Consider the following 12830-nt stretch of genomic DNA (forward strand, 5'->3'; position numbering starts at 1 on the left):
TGGCACTGTGGGGCAATGTATATCTGTCACTGTGGGGCAATGTGTATCTGACACTGCGAGGCAATGTATATCTGGCACTCTGGGGGCATTTCTGTATCTGGCACTGTGGGGCAATGTGTATCTGGCACTGTGGGGCAATGTATATCTGGCACTGTGGGGCAATGTATATCTGGCACTGTGGGGCAACGTGTATCTGACACTGCGAGGCAACGTATATCTGGCACTCTGGGGGCATTTCTGTATCTGGCACTGTGGGGCAATGTGTATCTGGCACTGTTAGTCAATGTGTATCTGGCACTGTGGGGCAATGTATATCTGTCACTGTGGGGCAATGTGTATCTGACACTGCGAGGCAATGTATATCTGGCACTCTGGGGGCATTTCTGTATCTGGCACTGTGGGGCAATGTGTATCTGGCACTGTGGGGCAATGTATATCTGGCACTGTGGGGCAATGTATATCTGGCACTGTGGGGCAACGTGTATCTGACACTGCGAGGCAATGTATATCTGGCACTCTGGGGGCATTTCTGTATCTGGCACTGTGGGGCAATGTATATCTGTCACTGTGGGGCAATGTGTATCTGGCACTGTGGGGCAATGTATATCTGGCACTGTGGGGCAACGTGTATCTGGCACTATTGGGGTCATACGTGTATCTGCCCCTCCCCCATATGTGTATCACGCCCCCATTTCCATTGGCCACGCCCCATGTGGCATTTGGCCACACCCATTTTTTTGCGCGCGCGCCTTCGGCGCGCGCACACAGTACCCGTAAGACATTTTTTCTACTTGCACCACTGCTCTAACCTCCTCTCTTGGCCTCTTCCAATGGACTGACTCCTCTACTCATCAGGCGGGCCACTGCCTTGATCTAGTATTCACCAGACTATGCTCCATCTCTGAACTCACTAACACTCCTTTCCCCCTCTCAGATCACAACCTTATCACCTGCATGCTCTCCTCTGTTAATTCAAACCCTGTGTTGCTGAAGTCCTCCAATTTTCCTCAAACCCGCAGAAATATTAACACAATTAATCTTCAAGAACTTTCCACTTCACTCCAACAACTGCTTTCACCTATTTCTGCATTCACCTCTCCTGAGATGGCTGTATCACACCTTAATGAGACTCTAGAACTAGCCCTTGATGAAGTGGCTCCAGCTACCCATCACACTCCACGTAGGCCTAGATGTCAACCATGGCACTCCAAATTAACAAGACAACTACAAAAACTCACACGAAAACTTGAACGTCAGTGGCGTAAATCTCGTATTTGAAGTGACTTCCTTACATATAAGACTGTCTACCATTCTTATAAAAATGCCCTGGACACTGCCAAACAAACATATTTCCAAACTCTTATCTCTGCTCAAGCCTCTAACCCCAAATGACTCTTTAATACATTTAAATCACTTCTGAATCCTCCCGCACCTACCCCACCCGCCACTATCAAGGCACAGGATCTTGCTTCCTACTTCAAGGAGAAGATTAATAAAATCCGAGATGAAATGGTATGCTCTTCGGCAGCCAGTGACCTGCTCCGTTCTTTACCTGAACCCTCTGGCACTCTTTCTTCATTTGATCCCACAAATGAAGATGAAGTATCATCACTCTTCTCATCCTGCTTCTCTACTACCTCTCCTCTTGATCCTTTACCCTCACAAATAAGTAAAGCTCTGTCTCTGGTGCTCATCCCTACCTTAACTAACATCTGTAATCTCTCTCTCTCTACTGGTATTTTTCCTTCACTCTTCAAGCATGCAGTGATTACTCCCATTTAAATAAACAAAATTCTGACCCTAATGCTCTCTCAAACTACCGCCCTATCTCTCAGCTCCCTTGTCTCTCTAAGCTACTTGAAAGACTTGCCCTACACTCGACTCACACACTTTCTCAACTCATACACTTTGTTGGACCCACTTCAGTCAGGCTTCCGTTCCCAACATTCCACAGAGACAGCACTGACTAAAGTGGTTAATGATTTGGTCACTACAAAGTCTAAAGGCCACTACTCACTACTTATTCTTCTAGATCTATCTGCTGCATTTGACACTGTAGACCACTCTCTTCTCATACAGACACTACAATCCCTAGGTCTTAAAGACACAGCCCTTTCTTGGTTCCTATCGTACCTATCTAATCGCTCCTTCAGTGTTCGCTTCTCTGAATCTACCTCCTCTTCGCTACCTCTTTCAGTTGGAGTACCGCAAGGCTCAGTCTTGGGTCCTCTGCTTTTCTCTATCTATACCTCATCTCTTGGTAAACTAATCAGCTCTTTTGGTTTTCAGCATCATCTGTACGCAGATGATACTCAAATCTACCTATCCTCCCCTGACTTGTCCCTATCTGTACTGGACCATGTCACTGAATGCCTTTCAGCCATTTCATCCTGGATGACATCTCGCCACCTCAAACTGAATATTTCAAAGACAGAGTTAATTATATTTCCACCGGCCAATAGTAGGTACCAACCTGATATCTCAATCACTGTTGAAAACTCGACTATCTACCCTACCCCACAAGCTCGCTGCCTAGGTGTCATCCTTGACTCTGATCTGTCCTTTGTTACCCACATTCAATCTGTCTCAAGATCATGTTACATGCATCTAAAAAACATATCCAAAATACGACCATACCTTACACAAGACACTGCTAAAACTCTAATCCACGCTCTCATTATCTCCCGCATTGATTATTCCAATAGTCTCCTAACTGGTCTTCCCAAAACGAGACTCTCACCACTACAATCCATTCTGAATGCAGCGGCGAGGCTTATCTTCCTCGCTAGACGTTCATCATCTGCAGATCCACTCTGTCAGTCCCTCCATTGGTTACCTGTACTCTACCGCATTCAATATAAAATACTTTTACTCACGCACAAGGCCATTAACCAAACTACACCAACGTACATCAGTTCGCTTATCACAAAATATCTCCCAACCCGACCTCTTCGCTCTTCACAAGACCTGCGTCTCTCATCCACACTCATTACTCGCTCCCACTCACGACTGCAGGACTTTCATCGGGCTGCACCCACTCTGTGGAATGCCCTACCACGCACAATAAGACTCTCCTCTAGTCTCCAAACCTTCAAGCGTTCCCTGAAAACTCATCTCTTTAGGCAAGCGTATCAAATTCCAGAACCGCCCACATAACTTTCATAAACCTTCCTATCAAATTGCATCCACTCTGTACAGTCCACACATATCCTCACATGTCTTCTCATTCTATGCAATAGATAGGCATATGTACACAAGGAAAGGTGCTATTTCCCTATAGATTGTAAGCTTGCGAGCAGGGCCTTCCTACCTCTATGACTGTTATCACCCAGTTTGTTATTGTTATTTCAAATTGTAAAGCGCAACGGAATTTGCTGCGCTATATAAGAAACTTTTAATAAGATTTTAAACCTACCGGTAAATCTATTTCTCCTAGTCCGTAGAGGATGCTGGGGACTCCGTAAGGACCATGGTGTATAGACGGGCTCCGCAGGAGATAGGGCACCTAAAAAGAACTTTGACTATGGGTGTGCACTGGCTCCTCCCTCTATGCCCCTCCTCCGGACCTCAGTTAGAGAACTGTGCCCAGAGGAGATGGACAATACAAGGCAGGATTTAGCAATCCAAGGGGAAGATTCATACCAGCCCACACCAATTATACCATGTAACCTGGAACATACATAACCAGTTAACAGTATGAACAAACGACAGAAACGGTCCAAGACCGATGTCAACTGTAACATAACCCTTATGTAAGCAACAACTATATACAAGTCTTGCAGAGTTTCCGCACTGGGACGGGCGCCCAGCATCCTCTACGGACTAGGAGAAATAGATTTACCGGTAGGTTTAAAATCGTATTTTCTCTTACGTCCTAGAGGATGCTGGGGACTCCGTAAGGACCATGGGGTTTATACCAAAGCATCCAATCGGGCGGGAGAGTGCGTATGACTCTGCAGCACCGACTGAGCAAACGCTAGGTCCTCATCAGCCAGGGTATCAAACTTGTAGAATTTAGCAAAAGTGTTTGACCCCGACCAAGTCGCCGCTCGGCAAAGTTGTAAAGCCAAGACGCCTCGGGCAGCCGCCCAAGAAGAGCCCACCTTCCTAGTGGAATGGGCCTTAACCGAATTTGGTACCGGCAATCCAGCCGTAGAGTGAGCCTGCTGAATCGTATTACAGATCCAGCGAGCAATAGTCTGCTTCGAAGCAGGAGCGCCAATCTTATTGGCCGCATACAGGATAAACAGAGCCTCTGTTTTCCTAATTCTAGCCGTCCTGGCTACATAAATTTTTAAGGCCCTGACTACGTCCAGGGATCTGGAATCCTCCAGGTCACTTGTAGCCACAGGCACCACAATAGGTTGATTCATATGAACGAAGAAACCACTTTAGGCAAAAATTGCGGACGTGTCCTCAATTCAGCTCGATCCACATGAAAAATCAAGTAGGGGCTCTTGTGTGACAAAGCCGCCAATTCTGACACTCGCCTTGCTGATGCTAAGGCCAACAACATGACCACCTTCCAGGTAAGAAATTTCAACTCAACCTTGTTAAGCGGTTCAAACCAGTGTGATTTTAGGAACTGCAACACCACGTTCAGGTCCCATGGTGCCACTGGAGGCACAAAAGGGGGCTGGATGTGTAGCACTCCCTTTACAAACGTCTGGACTTCTGGAAGAGAAGCCAATTCCTTCTGAAAGAAAATCGAGAGGGCCGAAATCTGTACCTTAACAGAGCCTAATTTCAGGCCTATATCCACTCCTGTCTGTAGGAAGTGGAGAAGACGACCTAGATGAAAATCTTCCGTAGGTGCATTCTTGGTCTCACACCAAGACACATACTTTCGCCAGATACGGTGATAATGTTTTACCGTCACCTCCTTCCTAGCCTTTATTAAAGTAGGGATGACCTCTTCCGGAATCCCCTTTTTCGCTAGGATTCGGCGTTCAACCGCCATGCCGTCAAACGTAACCGCGGTAAGTCTTGAAATACACAGGGCCCCTGCTGCAACAGGTCTTCCCTCAGAGGAAGAGGCCAGGGATCTCCTGTGAGCATCTCTTGTAGATCCGAGTACCAGGCCCTTCGAGGCCAGTCTGGGACAACGAGTATCGTTCGTACTCTTCTTTGTCTTATGATCCTCAACACTTTTGTGATGAGAGGAAGAGGAGGAAACACGTAGACCGATTTGAACACCCACGGTGTTACCAGAGCGTCCACTGCTATTGCCTGAGGGTCCCGAGACCTGGCGCAGTACCTCTGAAGTTTTTTGTTGAGGCGTGACGCCATCATGTCTATTTGAGGAGTTCCCCAAAGACGTGTTACGTCTGCAAAGACTTCTTGATGAAGTCCCCACTCTCCTGGATGGAGATCATGTCAGCTGAGGAAGTCTGCTTCCCAGTTGTCCACTCCCGGAATGAAGACAGCTGACAGAGCGCTTACATGATTTTCCGCCCAGCGAAGGATCCTTGTGGCTTCCGCCATCGCGACTCTGCTGTTTGTCCCGCCTTGGCGGTTCACATGAGCCACTGCTGTGACATTGTCTGATTGAATCAGAACTGGTAGGTTTCGAAGAAAACTCTCCGCTTGTCGAAGGCCGTTGTAAATGGCCCTGAGTTCCAACACATTGATGTGTAGACAGGACTCCTGGTCTGACCAAAGACCCTGAAAATGTTTTCCCTGTGTGACCGCTCCCCATCCTCGGAGGCTCGCGTCCGTGGTAACCAGGATCCAATCCTGAATTCCGAACCTGCGACCCTCCAGGAGGTGAGCACTTTGCAACCACCACAGGAGGGACACTCTGGTCCCTGGGGACAGAGTTATTTTCCGATGTAAGTACAGATGGGACCCGTACCACTTGTCCAGAAGGTCCCATCGAAAAGTCCTTGCATGGAACCTGCCGAAGGGAATGGCCTCGTAGGCCGCCACCATTTTCCCCAGAACTCGAGTGCATTGGTGAACTGACACCCTTTTCGGTTTTAGCAGGTCTCTGACCATGTTCTGTATGTCTTGGGCTTTCTCTATTGAGAGGAAGACCTTCATTTGTTCCGTATCCAGTATCATACCTAGGAACGTTAGTCGAGTTGTCGGAATCAACTGTGACTTCGGTAGATTTAGAATCCAACCGTGTTGCTGGAGCACTCTCAACGAGAGCGCCACACTGTTCAGCAATTTCTCCCTTGATCTCACTTTTATCAGGAGATCGTCCAAGTATGGGATAATTGTGACTCCATGCTTGCGCAGGACCACCATTATCTTGGTGAAAATCCTCGGGCCCGTGGAGAGTCCAAACGGCAACGTCTGAAATTGGTAATGACAATCCTGTACAGCGAATCTCAGGTATTCCTGATGGGGGGCATATATGGGGACATGAAGGTACGCATCCTTTATGTCCAGAGACACCATAAACTCCCCCTCCTCCATGTTGGCTATTATCGCTCTGAGAGATTCCATTTTGAATTTGAATCTTCTTATGTACAGGTTTAGGGATTTCAGATTCAAAATAGGTCTGACCGAACCGTCCGGTTTCGGGACCACAAATAGGGTTGAATAGTAACCTCTTCCCTGCTGGTGCAGGGGAACCTTGATTATCACTTGCTGTATACACAGCGTTTGAATTGCAGCTAACACTACATCCCTTTCCGATGTGGAAGCTGGTAGGGCCGATTTGAAAAATCGGCGCGGGGGCACCTCCTCGAATTCCAATTTGTAACCCTGGGAAACTATTTCCAACACCCATGGATTCAGGTCCGAACTGACCCAGGCCTGACTGAAAAGCCGAAGACGTGCCCCCACCGGTGCGGACTCCCTCAGGGGAGCCCCAGCGTCATGCTGTGGTTTTTGGAGCAGCCGGGAAGGACTTTGGTTCCTGGGCACCTGCCGAAGCAGGTGCTCTCTTGCCTCTGCCCTTACCTCTGGCGAGGAAAGAGGATCCCCGACCTCTTTTGGACTTGTGCGACCGAAAGGACTGCATCTGATAGGGTGTTACTTTCTTTTGCTGTTGGGGTATATAAGGTAAAAAATTTGATTTACCTGCTGTGGCTGTGGAAACCAGGTCCGTCAGCCCATCCCCAAACAATACATCACCCTTGTAGGGTAGTACTTCCATATGTTTCTTGGAATCCGCATCACCCGTCCATTGGCGAGTCCATAAGGATCTTCTCACTGAGACAGACATGGCATTGGCCCTAGAAGCTAGCAATCCAATGTCCCTTTGAGCATCACTCATAAATAAGACTGCGTCTTTAATATGGGCTAGAGTTAGGAATATAGTATCCTTATCCATATTATCAAATTGATCTGTCAGCTCATCTGTCCAAGCTGCAATTGCGCTACACACCCATGCCGACGCAATTGTCGGTCTTAGCACAGCACCCGTATGAGAATAAATACACTTTAAGGTAGTTTCTTGCCTGCGATCTGCAGGGTCCTTAAGGGCTGCTGTGTCAGGAGACGGTAGGGCCACTTTCTTGGACAAGCGCGTCAGGGCTTTGTCCACAGTGGGGGGTGCTTCCCAAATCTCCCTGTCCTGCTTAGGGAAAGGGTATGCCATATAAATTCTTTTGGGGATCTGCGGTCTCTTATCCGGAGTCTCCCAAGCTTTTCCAAAGAATTCATTTAATTCATGAGATATGGGAAAGTTAATAATCTGTTTCTTTTCCTTAAACATGTGTACCCTTGTGTCGGGGACAGAGGTTTCATCCACAATATGCAACACATCCCTTATTGCCACAATCATACACTGAATGGTTTTAGTCACCCTAGGGTGCAATTTTACTTCGTCATAGTCGACACTGGAATCAGAATCCGTGTCGGTACTATAGTAGTGTCTTGTGTTAAGGGACGCTTTTGAGACCCCGACGGGCCCTGTGAGTCGGTCCAATCTGAGGATTGACCCCCTGATGTCCCCCCTAAATCAGCCTTATCAAGCTTTTTATGTAAAGATGCCACACTTGCATTCAACATATGCCACATGCCCATCCAATCTGGAGTCGGCACAACCGACGGGGACACACCACTCATTTGCTCCACCTCCTCCTTGGAAAAGCCTTCCACTTCAGAAATGTCGACACCACGTACCGACACCCCACACACACAGGGATTAACCTATAAGGGGACAAAACCCCAACCAGGCCCTTAGGAGAGACAGAGAGAGAGTATGCCAGCACACACCCAGCGCTTAATAACACTGGAAAAATATAACCAGATAGCGCTTTTATATATATATAAAATGACCAGATTCCCACTCACTGCGTTCAAAATGCCCCCCTCCTCTTTTTTCCAGCCTGAATGTTCAGCAGGGGAGAGACCAGGGAGCCAGCGTTTTCCTCATGCAGCTTCTGTGGAGAAAATGGCGCTGGTTAGTGCTGGGGATCAAGCTCCGCCCACCCGACGGCGGGCTTCGGTCCCGGTGATTTTTTTTATAGAAAATGGCGGGGGATCGTAGAAGTACTGCCCAGCAGCCTAATCTACCTTGTCAGTGCCCAAATGTGAGGTTTATTGCTGCCCAGAGCGCCCCCCCCCCTGCACCCTTCAGTGCTGCTCTGTGTGTGTGAATGGGAGCAATGGCGCGCAGCTTACCGCTGCGCGCCTTACCTCATGAAGATCTGATGTCTTCTGCCGCCTATGATGTCTTCTGCCTTCTCATACTCACCCAGCTTCTATCTTCGGCATCTGTGAGGAGGACGGCGGCGCGGCTCCGGGACGAACCCCAGGTGAGACCTGTGTTCCGACTCCCTCTGGAGCTAATGGTGTCCAGTAGCCTTAGAAACAGAGCCCAACTTGACAAGCCAGCTCTGCTTCTCTCTCCTCGGTCCCACGATGCAGGGAGCCTGTTGCCAACAGGACTCCCTGAAAATAAAAAACCTAACAAAATTATTTTTCCACAGAAAACTCTGGAGAGCTCTCTGCAGTGCACCCATTCTCCTCTGGGCACAAGATCTAACTGAGGTCTGGAGGAGGGGCATAGAGGGAGGAGCCAGTGCACACCCATAGTCAAAGTTCTTTTTAGGTGCCCTATCTCCTGCGGAGCCCGTCTATACCCCATGGTCCTTACGGAGTCCCCAGCATCCTCTAGGACGTAAGAGAAAAATAAATAAATAAGGGTTAATCCCAAATTGAATACCGAGTCAGTGGCAGCGTGACCAGGTTCCCGGGTCAATGCGACACATATGGAGAGGTGGCATGGATAAGAGCTAATCTCCTAGCGCCAACTCCGCCCCTACTGCCGGCTCCGCCCTCCGCTGCTATGGCAACCGACCTGCCAGATTGCCGGTTCGGGAAGCCTTCTACTAAGGTCCAATGCTGGATCCCACCCGGGAAAGACCCGTTTCCAATTCCCGGGTGGGATCCAGCATTAGCGATGTGAAAGGGGCTTAAGAATACTAGATGCCGCCCCACCACTGCTCCATGCTGGGTAAGAAGGGGGCACAAAGAGAGCTGTGTTTAAGGCAGAGTGCTCTGGGAGTCCAGAATAAGCACACCAGCCTAAGGTTACAAATGGAAAGGAGCCTTCATATTCCTTACAGAGACGATGCATGTACTTGTAATAGTTATGTAACTACGGTGGTCTTTCCGAGTTGATTGCTCGCTAGCAGTTTTTAGCAGCCATGCAAACGCTATGCCGCCTCCCACTGGGAGTGTATTTTCGCTTAGCAGAAGTGCGAACGAAAGGATCGCACAGCGGCTACAAAGTTTTTTTGTGCAGTTTCAGAGTAGCTCTAAACCTACTCAGCGCTTGCGATCACTTCAGACTGTTTAGTTCCTGTTTTGACGTCACAAACCCGCCCTGCGTTCGCCCAGCCACACCTGCGTTTTTCCTGGCACGTCTGCGTTTTTCCGAACACTCCCTGAAAACGGCCAGTTGACACCCAGAAACGCCCACTTTATGTCAATCACTCTGCGGCCAGCAGTGCGACTGAAAAGCTTCGCTAGACCCTATGTGAAACTACATCGTTCGTTGTAATAGTAAGACGCGCGTGCGTATTGCGCCACATGCGCAGAAGTGTCGTTTTTTTCATCATCGCTGCACAGCGAACGAATGCAGCTAGCGAACAACTCGGAATGACCACCTATATACTATAAAATACAGCATTTTTCTGACTCATCATTTGATCTGCTAAGTGGAAAATAGTTATTTATATTTATACAAGAAAACATGGATTTTTTGTTACAATTAACTCCTTACATTCTGTTCTTCCTGTCCCCAAATCCTGCAGCCTGAGACATGTATGTGAAAAGTGAGTAAAGTAAATTAAAAAAGTAAGAGAGCAGACCAAAACCCCAAAATCAAATGACACATTTTTAAGTATTGTATACATACAGTATTAGCTCAAGAATAAGGCATTGCACACCATACAAACCCCATGTAGCAGGTACTGCGGAGGCTGTATATCACATTGTCTCCAGTTAACAGCAAAAATGGGGCTAACCTCTACGATGCTTGTGCCAATTGTGACTCAATATGAGGTTCTGTGTGACGCTAAATATTCAAATTATTTGCAATGCAAACAAGTATTCTGTAAAAGTAAACGTGTGTGTGTATACATATATATATATATATATATATATATACACACACCGTCAGACACTACATGTGGGCACTATTATAGCAAGGCAGAATACAGAACAGTGCAGTGGTAACAGACAGAGAATCACTGATCTACACAAACGAATGACACTTACATCCTGGAATATAGAAAGATCCTGGTTTGTGAGCTGCATGGGAGCTGCAATGGGTTTGTCCTTCTTTAACTGTTTTGCAGATAGGAGGCACATGGTGATCAGCTCAGTACAAGACATCATAATGCAGTTACTCAGAGTGATGATTCAGTGAAACAACAGCTCTGAGCAGGTGGGTATAGTGGCCAAGAAGCAGGACTGTAGATGCAACACCAAAGGATTCAATACTGAGAGCAAGAAAGCTTCATAAGATACAATAATGAGAGCAGGTAAAGCTCAAGCACTGGGTGGAGAGCTGAGATCTTAGTGCTGAGAGCAATTCAGTCATCAGAAATGGGAAAGGGTCGGAAATGAAGGTGCAGATAGGTTCTCTGTAGTCCTAAAAGTAGGTGCAGCATGCAAGGCACAAGTCTGTCAATGCAGTAAGAAGAAAAGGTCGTTTCCAGGTTACAGCAAGCAGATGAAGTATATAATAAGCAGATGTGTCTGTTCAGAGAATATTGTTTCAGAGTGCAGTGAAAATGTACAGGAGTGAGAGTGCAGCGTACAGCTCTCTGTCTTCACACCACAGTTCCACTCTGGGCACAGAACCAGAGAATGATGCTTCAGCTTCTATGTAATCTTCTTCCCTTTCATCTATTAGACTCCCACCTCTTCATTCTTATTGGTCTGCTTGTTTCCTTTATTGATGCATAAGCCAATCAACAGCTTGAACTAATCCCTACTAAGATGAACACCAATTCACATTGCAAATAAAATTGCATAACAAATATGGAAGTCCAGCACACAAAAGTAAAAATATTACGCAGTACTCTTCAGTGTATATTTGTTTATTGCCAGTAATATCATACCAATATGTTTTTATGCACCCTAGAAAAGTTTGTGGAATGCAAAACAATGCAGAGTTTTGATATGAAGCGCAATGAATACTTCTCACTATGCTACCATTGACGCAGTGAAGCAAGGGGATAGCTATATCACACTTTTGGACACTGAGATGAAGATACAATCAACTTTTAAGGTGAAATTTTGTGCAAATGAAATATCAGTTTTCAGAGGTTTGGACTTCTGGCAATAAAATATGTAAAATCTGCTCTTACTTTACTGTTTGGTAGAATAGTATTCTGCACTAAAGTATATTTATACATTTCATGAAATTTATGGGATTTAAATAGAGCTGTGGTAATGACAGTGTCAGTTAATTCTGCTTTGGGGATGTAGTCAAAATGTTGACAATGAAAATACAATCTTAAGGTTGACGCCAAAATGGTATCTGCCATAATGTCGACAACCAAAAAGTTAATGTAGGTGTATGCTGTATGTCAAGGGTGTAAGTTGCATCATTGCCATACAGGAAGTATTTGTTATACAGGAAGTAGGGATGGCCATCAGTGGGTTATCCATCAATGATGGATAAACTCAATTGTGGGAAGCTATCAATGGTCTCCCTTACAAGTCACACCCTTTTTATTATAGATACACATTTTACAAGTGTCATACCCAGGATTAGAACCCACAACCTATCACACTGGAAGCATGCTCCTTACTGATAGAGCTATTTGCTCCTCTATAGGAAGCATGATAATTCTAACTATATGAAGTTACTTCTCTGACAATTACAAGTAACTTCGTATAGTTAGAATTCTCATGCTTCCTATACAGAAGCAAATAGCTCTATCTGTAAGGTGCATGCTTCCAGTGTAATAAGTCGGGGGTTCTAATCCTGGATATGACGCTTGCAAAATAATTGTCTGAGAAATAATCAGCAATGTGAGTGACTGAGCAGATCTATGTAGTTTGTGCCTGCACATTACATTGATTTGCCTAGTTGCAATGGTTTTGACCTGACAATTCTAACTTCATATAGTTAGTTGCTATACAGAAGCAAATAGCTCTATCAGTAAGGTGTCTGCCTTCAATGTAACAGGTCATGGGCTCTAATCCTGGGACAAACTTATGCCACTGATCCAAGCTATAATAGCAGCTATGCTGTACTAGAAGCATAGTTGTCATGGTGTTATTGGTGATGAGCGTAAGCTTCATTAGTTTCATAGTAGATCAACCTCTGACTGCAACTCACTATTAGAAGTGCAAGAAGATTTCTAGCAAAGTGCATAGTTTTACAGACCAAGGTCCTAACTCACCATGTA

General features: G+C 46.3%; 1 protein-coding gene across 2 annotated transcripts in view; it reads right to left on the reverse strand.

The window, feature by feature from the left end:
• NECAB3 (N-terminal EF-hand calcium binding protein 3) overlaps positions 1–11308 on the reverse strand; it is a 231844-nt gene extending 220536 nt beyond the window's left edge. For both annotated transcript variants that reach the window (XM_063960213.1, XM_063960212.1), the window contains exon 1: positions 10684–11308. In XM_063960213.1, coding sequence (XP_063816283.1) covers positions 10684–10803 — 120 coding nt within the window. In that variant the 5' untranslated portion in view covers positions 10804–11308. The remainder of the gene's footprint in view (positions 1–10683) is intronic.
• Between the last annotated feature and the right edge of the window lie 1522 nt (positions 11309–12830).

This window comes from Pseudophryne corroboree, chromosome 3, assembly GCF_028390025.1.
Source record: "Pseudophryne corroboree isolate aPseCor3 chromosome 3, aPseCor3.hap2, whole genome shotgun sequence".
Lineage (NCBI taxonomy): Eukaryota > Metazoa > Chordata > Amphibia > Anura > Myobatrachidae > Pseudophryne > Pseudophryne corroboree.